At 42.9% G+C, this 10,448-nt stretch overlaps 1 protein-coding gene across 1 annotated transcript; it reads right to left on the reverse strand.

Annotated features, from left to right (window-relative positions):
- Positions 1-230: 230 nt before the first annotated feature.
- LOC122833867 (G-protein coupled receptor 37-like 1) lies at positions 231-9,634 on the reverse strand. The gene is made up of 2 exons (XM_044121805.1): positions 8,452-9,634; positions 231-2,316 (listed from the first exon to the last, which is right to left on the reverse strand). Exons 1-2 carry the CDS (start codon positions 9,184-9,186, stop codon positions 1,315-1,317), a joined length of 1,737 nt encoding a protein of 578 aa, XP_043977740.1. The 5' UTR covers positions 9,187-9,634; the 3' UTR covers positions 231-1,314.
- Between the last annotated feature and the right edge of the window lie 814 nt (positions 9,635-10,448).

A 10,448-nucleotide genomic window follows, 5' to 3' on the forward strand; every position in this document is an offset into this window, starting at 1 on the left:
AACACAGTAGGAGTGAAACAGGTAAACCTTTATGGATGCAAACTCCACTAAAAACCAACCTGTTTAGGATTTTATTTGAAACGTAATCAATTAAAAATTTATTGATGGAATTTGACCTAATGTCATGTTTTAATTATTGATTCTATGTTTCATTGTGTTTCTGTGTTTGATTTGATGTAAAAAATGTCTTGATGCTGAAACGTGCTATACAAATAAAATTTGATTGATTCAAGAAGAAAAATAACATTTTATTGAAACAAAATGTAAAAAAACAGCCAGCAAAAACATGCTGTAAAATAAACAGCCATAATTCAGAATAACTGAATTTTAGCGAAGTATAATTAGTTTTCATGTCGTACAGTACTGAGAACAGGACGGACAGAAATCCTGAACAAATATTAGTAAAACAGAAAAATATGAAACTGGAAAACAGTAAGAATATTTATCTACAAACATTTACAAAGAAATGCATCTAAAATTTGTAATTTTCTAACAAAAGGGACATAATTGTCTGCTCTACAGAACCTCCTGAAAATATGATTACATAAAATTATTTCCTGGGTTTTATTTTGTCTGCAATTCCAGAATAAATAAAAGGAAATCAGAGAGAATTTCCTATTATCTTTCATTCTTCTGGATCACAGAAAAAGATAGAAAAAAGGAAATGTGTTCTCAAAGTAGCTCAGCTCTTTTACTACATGACATATTTTTACTATTTGAAAATGTTAAAATAAACCCCAAGAATTCATAATATCAAAAAGGATCATTTAAAAAAAATAAAATGAAAAAGGGTTGTGTGAAGCAGTTCCAAGCAGTCAGTATCTACCCTGCTGTGGTTAACAGTTTGGGCCTCAGTCACCATGGCTACATTCACAAAACCCAAGTACAATTCAGTTTTATCCAACTGTTTCACTGAACGACCCGATAAAATCAGTCAGAGCTGCTTTCATATCTGGACCTGAATCCCATCCAATAATTTTCAAAGGTTCTACAGTCCGAACGGTCATGTCGCATTTTATCCGACATGCCTCATAATTCTGCAGCAGAAGAAGCCAGACTTGAAATCTGGACGTAAACAACGTCTGAAAATGATAATAATGAAGTGATGAAAGCAGTGTGAATCAGTGAACGCATCACATCCCAACCCCAGAATATAGACAAAGATGTGCACACAACTGTAATGGAAACACAGCTACTTTTAGCCATGTGGAATGAATTCTGCATGTAAGACGCTAATTATTCATAACTACTTCACACAACCCCGATGTAGAAAACACTAACTATGCCTTTAAATGGTGGTTTTGTGCTCTGGGCTCAGCAGGGCGTCCCGATGGCGGCTGCAGAGTCTTTCACTGCCTCACAAACCGCCTTTTCTGCCGCCATGCTCTTCATCGCCTCCTCTTTGCCAGAGGGGGCGAGGGAGGAAGGCGAGGGTGAGGAGGGTGAGGAGAGGGTGGAGGTGGGGGCGGTGGAGGCCGAGGATGAGGAAGAGGAGGAGTCAGGGAGGCACTCGTCGCAGCAACAGCAGCAGCAGTCCATGAAGGCCTGGCCCAGAGAGCGGCAGAGGCACAGCAGCAGAACCGGTGTCGCCGAGCAGCGAATGAACAGCAGGAACTGTTCGACCAGAGCCAGCGCCGGCAGAACCAGAACCGGGGCGGACACGTAGGCCAGGGTGATGCTGCACACGCTTTGAGGCAGATTACAGGTGACGTACAGGGCAGTGAGCGCCATCACGGCGGTACGCAGCCTCTGCTCCCTCACCTGCTGCTTCTTCTTCCCCGAGGAGGAAGAGGAGGAGGAGGAGGAGGAGGAAGAGCACCTGCTGGTCACCTTCTCAGTGCTGGGTTTCTGTGGCTCCCGCTGTGCCAGAACCCGCCTGGTCACCAGGTCGCAGGCCAGAGTGAAGAGCAGCGGCAGGCACAGGTAGCAGCCGAAGATCCACCACACGCGGGCCTGGTGGTAGGTCAGAACCAGCGCGTAGACGCTCTCCGGGAGCTCCGCCCACGGCTCGCGGATGCAGGCGTCCACCTTCACCCTGTCTGCCCTTAGAGAGGCCAGGAGGGAGGCCGCCGGCTGGTGCTGAGGCAGGTCAGAGGTCAGCGCCGGCAGGCTGACGGTCTGTTGGACGAGCTGCCACAGCAGCAACTCTGGAGCCCCCAGCACCATGGAGCCAACCCAGATCACACCCACCTTGGACAGGATGGAGCGGCACGGCTCCACCTTTGGCGTCTGGTGGGGGGAGGGCGAGGTGGCGGCGTGGAAACGATCGATGCTCAGAGCGCAGAGGCTGAAGGTCGCCACGCCCAGAGAGGTCACCTGACAGAGGAGACAGAACCCAGACCAGAGTTTAAAACGTCTCTCTGGCTGCAATAAGACAGGTTTCAGAACAAAACGGCTGGAGATCCCATTCCCTCTCAGCTGCACAGAAAATTTTCTCCAATGTCGTGTTCATTAAAATTTATTTCCAAAATTCCCTTAAAGGGGCAGTATAATGTAAAATGGGCCTTATTTTAGATTTACATTATGTTATAACATAATTCCCTCGTCAACAAGTGATTGATTCTGGATTGATTCTGTCATGCATGTTTGAGAAATCCTTTAATCTCCATGGCAACCATTCAGCTGTGCACAATGCCTGGTTGGACCTAGCCCCGCCTTCGAGATGCAGCTCCTCCCCACCTCACACAGTAGCTCTCCTCTCTGCCTCGGCACTCAGCTCCTTCAGACTAGCCAGCAGCAATTAGCAAACACAGTCTGCTGAGCTCATTACCTGAAGATTTCTTAGTTCTTGTTGTGACGATGTGCTGAACGTGGCGTGTCGGAAAGAGTAGGAGCTTCTTAAAGAGACAGAAGTCCAAATTCAAAATCTTAAATGACAAAGTCAATTTTATTTTAAATCATATTTGATATAATTGGCATTTTCTAACAACAGAAGGTAACATAGTTACTTGATTAGGCTATAAAATGGAACTATGTGCCTGGAAAAATACATACAATCCTTTATTTTTGCATCAACTGAACAGATAAACTCTATCTCAGTCTTATTCCTAACATTAACTTAAATAATCTACATCCATATCAAGACCAGCAACTCCAGCTAGAGAAGCAATTTCCACATTGATCCAGAGCAGAGGGAGCATCACCATGAACTGAAGAATTTGACCAAAAGAAACAGATTTCTCCTCCCTCAGAGAGCTTAGTGAGATGACCCAGCTGAGGGTAATTACTGCTGAAATGTAATTAGCATGAGAAAAGCTGAACTAACAGCAGACGGGGGCAGCTGGCAGCCTGACCCGCTTAAACGCTCCTCAGCAGAAAGAACAATTAAAGAAAACGGTCATTAATTAGCATGAAACAGATTCCCTTGTTTGCACAAACAGAGGTGAAGACAGAGCCTTGATGAGGCTGGAGGGCCGACCTCGTTACGGCCCGCTGCAGACCACATGCTCCTACAAATGAGGAGAAGCTCCAGTTCAGGGACCTGGGAGCCCAACTGGAGCGCTGCAGAGACAGGAAACTAAAATAAACTCAACCAGCTGGTTGACTGTAATGGACAATTTGATTTAATATTTAATCACTAGGTAATACAGAACAGGGATGTCTGTTGGCTATCAATAAAGTGGTGTAACTTGGAGCAACTCTCGGTATGCGAAGGTCATGATAAGAGGTGGGAGAGGGAAACAGGGCGGGTGGCTGCAAAAGAGAATATACATTTTGTATGCGAGAAGCCAGAGCTCTGAAAAATACTGTTGATATGACAGCGCTCTCCTTGTTAAAACAAGATTTAATAAAACTCTAAAAGACAAGTGATTCAGTTCTTATCACCTTATTTAACAGAAAATTCCGTAAACTTGATGTTGTTGCCTGGATCCAGTGAGCAGAAGGACGAGAGGACAGGAGCCAAGGGACTGATCACCCTGAGATGGTTCTCCTCAGTCTCCAAACTATACAGCCCATACAGAGTATTTGGACCCTCTTGCCTGCAGTCTAATCGCTGCCTGAATTCACAAACTTCATAGGGGAGGAGCCAAAGTGTTGGGGTGTAATGTGGGATGGGTGATGGCCAATGTTGGGACTATGGCGGTCTGATCCTTGGCTGGTTCTCGGGGTGGGGAATGTCACCTCTCTGGTGGGAAAGCACTCTGAAGTGGTGTGTGAGTTTGAGAGGTTCCCGCTAGAAATAGTTTGACTCACTTTGACACATGACTCTAGAACAGGGGTCTCAAACTCAATTTCCCTGGGGGCCGATGGAGGTAGAGTCTGGGTGAGTCTGGGCCGCATCGGGTTTTCCACAAGAAAAGCTCTTACAAAAACATACCAATGTTATCAAATGTCTTTATTTTTATTTTTTAAACACAAAATAAGATGAAAAAATAAATAAATTAACAATTCATAAGAAAAAAATTAATCAGTAATAAATAAATAAAATATAATAATAACACAGCAGCTATAGAAGACTAGATAAATGTAATTATTATAATTCAGATTCAAATGGCTGTATTAACAGTTCTTTAACCTTTAACTTTCTGAACATGAATGGAACATTGAACATAAACTGTTATGAATATAACAGTTTATAAACTGTTTCTTCTGCCTACTTCTTACTGCTAGAGGTCTGGCAGCGCTTCCTCTCGCATAGCCGAGCCACATTTGGCTTAAGGGAGGAGGCAGTTGAGACCCTAAGTAGAGCTTGAAGATGCTCGTCAGTAAGTCTGGACCTGTACTTGGACTTATTGAAGTTCAAGGTAGAGAAGAGCTTTTTGCACAAGTATGTGCTCCCAAAAAGACACATGGTCCGCTTGAACATTCGGGAAAGCTCAGGGAAGCTGGGTGGCAATTCTCTCAAAAATTGCCCAAGCTTGTCTGCTTTTCCACTCACCTCCCTGAACTTGGCTTTGAGTTCAGAGTGGCACTGCGGGTCAATGAGCTCCATTTGAAGCACTGTGATTGGTAAGTTAGTTCAGCTCCGCACACAACACTGAAAAGTGCCAATCATATCAAACTCGCGGGCAGTGTTGGCATAGTTACTTTGAAAAAGTAACTTTAATCGGACTACTGATTACTCCTTGAAAAAGTAACTTAGTTAGATTACTGACTACTTGATTTGGAAAGTAACTAAGTTACACTAAAAGTAACTTTTTAGTTACTTTCAGCAGGTGCTGACAACAACGCTCCGCCTCCTGTGAAAATCACATTGAGCTTTGCCAATACTTTTTTGTAAGCTATTTTATAATGGTAACATCAACAATGTGTCTCCAATGATAAGGTTGAACTGAAGAGGAGATTGTAGAAAAATAAAAAACGTGAGTAGTTTGTGTGGTCCACTGTTGTCTGGAAAACTCTGAGAAGGATTTTAAAGCCCCCCCTCCCCCCAGCCTCCAGGTTCTGTGTTACGGCCCTGCATTTGGTGTCACTGCGCACAGATCTCCTCCTGCAGCTCACAGCTCAGATGGCTGCACAGATTTGCGACACTTATCTTAGTATTAATAATTAGAATTAAGTTGCCATTATAATTATTGGAAACTACGGACACGTTCATTCGTGGCTGTTTTCACGTTTATTGCGCTGTTCATATTAGTCTCGATGTTTGTAGTTTTCTGGAGCGCAACGCGAAGCTCGACATCATTCAGAGGTAATACAGTAACTTGCCATTAACAAAGACACAGCGGGACGGATCATCTGAGAAATGATGAACAGGGAGAGACTGAGTAAAACTACCTTAATGACGAATAAATTCTGGGATTTATTATGAGTCTCTGCTTATTTCCAAGCCCAAATGAGCAACTTCACGTTCAAAAACGAGCCCAAAAAGGCGCAACCCGCCACTCATTAAATCGGCAAGCGACTTTAAAAAATGAAGCCCAAAGCCGCTTATAATAATCGGACTTGGCGGCAGAATCTCAAAATAGTTCCAGTTTTTCCACCAACAAAATGCGCATCTCCCTCCATTGTTTACATTTCTGTCGCATAGAGACGTCGGTCACTCGACAAGACGAGTAGAGGAAATACGATTAAATAACAAAAGAAGATAGTAACGCAAAAATGATTTTGAAAAGTAACTGTAGTCTGACTACTGGATTTGAAATAGCAACACGTTAGATTACTCGTTACTGAAAAAAGTGGTCCGACGTCAGTAACGCGTTACAAATTAACGCGTTACTGACATCACTGCTCGCGGGCCACACTAACATTAAACTTTCATATTAAGGTGGGGGCCACAAACTATCGTCCCGAGGGCCGCAGTTGGCCCGCGGGCCGCGAGTCTGAGACCCCTGCTCTAGAACCTGTCTCCTCTAGAAGAGTTGGAAACTCGTTTTTTTGCAGTTGATATGGTCCTATCGCCTTCACCTTTTGCTGGAGTGGTTCACAGTTGACTGGTAAGCAACTGGGAGGAGAATCAGTGCTTCCAAATGTGAGACTATGCTCTAGAGCCAGAAAAGGCTAGAGTGCCGTCTCTGGGTCTGGGAAGAGGTTCTGCACCAAGTGGAGAAGTTGAAGTATCTCTAGGTCTGCTTCATAACTGAGGTATAAAATGACGTGGAGATGGACTGATGGCTCGGTGCGCCATCTGTAGTGAAGTGGGTGGAGTATCCATCGGTCGTCGTGAAGAGACAGCTGAGACCTGATTTGTGACTGAGAGGAAGTCAGGGAGACTTTCTGTGTCTGAGACTTTTCTTCCAACTCCAAGGATTGGTTGCACCATTGTGACCTCAGATTCTCTCCAGGTGCACTGTCAAGACATCAGGTGACATTTGCGACTAAAATGGAAATACTCTTTCACAGCTGAAGTTCTATCTGACGGTCCTTCCTGACCCAGTAATCCGGGTCACAAACTTTAAATATTTTTATTTTAGCTTGAAGACGTCAGAATCTGAGTCTCTGCCTTCACTTAGACCCAACTGTGGATCTTCTGGTCTGAACCTGCAGACAAACAGCTCAGCTCTTCAAACTGTTTGTTTCTGAGATCTGACAAACAAGAGTTGCTTCATGCTTCACAAACAGAACCAAAGAGGCCAAACGGGTCACAACAGCCTGCTCTGTTCAGAGGGAAGCCGTCTGGAGCCAGGGACAAAGAGCCATTCATCAGTTTGCTTCACAGTCGGTCCAACATTTGGAGTAAAAACAGCTCAGATGGAGAACTGGGTCTGAACTGAATGCGTTCACCGGCTGGACTCTGAGATCAGGAGAAGAGCTCTGAATATTCCATTAACATTAAATAATTACGATAAAATCCTTTAAAGAGCAACAACATCAGCCAATAATGTAATAAAACGTAAGACGATCGGTCTGCCATCTATGCCTTCTTACCAACCCTTACCCCCTAACCCCTTACCAAGAAAGAAAAAATTATACTTACAGTTTTGCCCCAAATGATCCAAAACAAATGGTGCAAAACAAATTCACACACCTCAGTCAGAAAATAATAACTAGTGAATATTTGTTGCTGGTTTACTCTTTCAATTTTGTCAAACACTGAAAGTCATCTGGTACATCTGTATGTCATAAGTAGCTAACTGTGGAATTAATAAACTCACTTTTTCTCACTTTTAGTGAACATTGTTTAACATTATGAAGGTCAGTGAAGAAGATAGAAAATGTTGATTAATACGATAATTAAGAACTAAAACATGCAGGAGCCACTTTGTGTATAGTTACTCCCCTGCAGTAGAGTAACTATACCAGAGAGAGATGGTCCACATGAACCACTGTGGGCTTTGCAGTTTTCAGACATGTAGCCAGAGAAATGGTGGATTCCCGAGACACTGTTTCTTTCTCTACATGTAGCTTCAAGGTGCTACGCTACAATACTTAGCAGTTATCTGTGATGCTGTGTTTTATTGGTAATAAATGTTTGTTCCACAAAACGAAAGTGGTGTAATTTTAATTTACTTCACTGTGTGAAAATTGTTGACAAATCTTTGAGTAAGTCAAACTAAGACTATTGCTACAACAATGAAAAGCAGTTAAGTGAAGAACACACAAACTCAAATCAATTGAATTGCAAACTGAGTAACTTTTTTGGAAAAAATGCTTTTAGGAGTATTTTACTACGGTATTGTTTAATTTACCTTGAGTAACATTTCAGAATATTTTACTCCATGTGAGTAACTTCACTGAACAAACATGTTTTAACCAAATATGCTTTAGAAACAGACACATACTGCATCTGATCACTTAGAAAATAAGTGAGAAAATCCGCGGTCACATGACCAACGCGAGCTTTGTATTAACCGACTAATAACATCTTTTTACATTTTTCTTTCTTCATAATTGGTTTTATTTAAATGGCAAAAATTATGACATCATTTTTTGGTTATTCTGTTACATAATAATATTTGTTGCGGTTTGGATTTTTATTTCTAAACTAAATAAAATTAAAGGTGGAGTTGTATTATAATTTAATTAAACTGACTTTTTTACCCGGACACAACCTGCGGAACCCTCTCTCACCTCCAGGTAGGGCACGAGCCGACAGGACAGGTCTCCTAGCAACCGCTTCAAGGTGAGCTCGTGAAAGATGACCACGGGTAGGCAGAAGAAGAGCACGAGGAAGTCCCAGAAGGCCAGTCCCGCGAGAATGCAGTTCCACGCGCTCTTCAGGTAGAAGCTGTGCCACACGATGCACATGAGCGCGAGGTTCCCCACGAGACCCGCCGCGAACAGCACGAGCGCGAGCAGCAGCACCGCGTACGCCCAGTAAGAGGCATCCGTGACCGGGAGCAGCGGATTCAGGAGCCCCGCGGAGGAGTTGGTCCGCGGGGCGGAGGAGTGGCGGTGCGTCCGCGGCGTGGTGAAGAAGCCGCTCGGGTCGTCGTGTCTGCGGGGAGGACCGTTCTGGGAAACGGGCTCTCTTCTCCTGAAACTCCCATCTTTGGCTCCTCGAGTCACCCGTTTCAGGCTGAAAGTTTCCGTCCGGTTCGGCCCGGTCCTCTCCTCTGTCCCCGCAGCCAAACCCGCAGCATCCTCCGCCTGGAAGTCGGCGGCTGTGATGTTATGACGGAGGTCCGCGCTGCGCAGAAAGAGCAGAAAAACGCAGCAGAGAAGCCTCATGGTTCCGCCGAGCCGCTGCTGTCCTTCATCTGCTGAGACTGAAGCAGGAGACAAATGTCCATGAAGCTGTACTGGAGTCGGTCCAACCTCCCTGTGGTCCTGATGGAGAAGTTTCAGTCCAACCAAGTTCAGCATCCAAGTTTACAAAAACAGCACAGAGGATCCGGTCAGACATTTCAAATTAAAGGCAAAAATTTAAAACAAATTTCAGAATTACAGAGGACAGTGAGGGAACAAAATAGAAATTTAAATACTAAAAACCATTGATTAATTTTAAATAGACGTGTTATTTATTAAAAGCAGGTTAATCTGAAAAAATCACGCCAATAAGAGGTCTATTCCAGGGACATGGATTAATGTCAGCTGTAGAACAATATCATGAAAAACACAAATGGAATTATAAAATGTATTTCATTTCGCGCTGGACACATGAATACTTAAAGGGACATTTAATCAATACTACATACTTTATTGCTGATATCACAGATTCATTTATATTAGATTTCACCACACAGTCATTTTTTCAGTGTATAATTTGTTTCCTGTTTTGTCCATAAGGGGGCGCTATTCCATCGGCCTCCTCTCCACACCAACAAAACATTCAATTACTTCACAGGCATGACAAACTGTTTAAGTCTTTTTTGTGTTCTCATATTTCAGTTGAGCAATTCTCTGCCATTCCAACAATCTTTTCTACTGATTTTTTTTAACTGTCTGTAATCTGCTATTATGCTATTCTATTATTCCTGTGAAGGAAATTGTTTTCTCGCAGCATCAGGTTGAAAATACATTTCTTATGAAATACTTTAATAAAGGTTTGCATCAGATTTTTACACTTGATAAACCTTTTTGTTTATCAGTGAAATTACAATTTTAAATTGTTTTTAAATTTCCATTTTCCTTCAGCTTTTCAGGAAGTGGACCTCCACTGCGAGACCAACAACAAGCCCCACCACACCAACTCAGTCTCAGTCAACCAGCTGATTGTGAGGAGAGGCCAGCCGTTCAGCATAACCCTTCAACTGACAAAACCTTTCAACCCTGACTTTGAAAGTTGCAACTAGTTTTTTTTTTAATTATTTATTTGAAATGTTTTTTTTTTTTTTTTTTTACCAATTCTCTGTCTAAAATAAATCCTTTATTTGCCTGTTAAGGTGTTGCTCACGGTGGAATAAAATCATTATTTACAGTATGCTTGCTGTTAGAAGTTTATTTAATATTAATCTTACATTGTTTAATCAGTTTATTATATTTTACTCAGACTTACAGAGTCATTGTTTTTCTTCTAGCCTTCACAAGTTTGCTCCAGTGTGATAAGTAAATAACTATCAAACCTCCGGAGTGACAGACCAGAGCCAACGGCTGAGTGATTATTATTAGGCACAGAATATTCTGCC

Source organism: Gambusia affinis, linkage group LG07 (assembly GCF_019740435.1).
Source record: "Gambusia affinis linkage group LG07, SWU_Gaff_1.0, whole genome shotgun sequence".
Taxonomy (NCBI): domain Eukaryota; kingdom Metazoa; phylum Chordata; class Actinopteri; order Cyprinodontiformes; family Poeciliidae; genus Gambusia; species Gambusia affinis.

Bases quoted from the DNA above. Each gene is read 5' to 3' on its own strand.
- LOC122833867 (XM_044121805.1), bottom strand. From the start codon at position 9,186: ATGCTGAACTTGGTTGGACTGAAACTTCTCCATCAGGACCACAGGGAG. The intron at 2,317-8,451 runs GTGAGAGAGGGT...CTCCTCTGTCAG, and splicing joins GGCTCGTGCCCTACCTGGAG to GTGACCTCTCTGGGCGTGGC.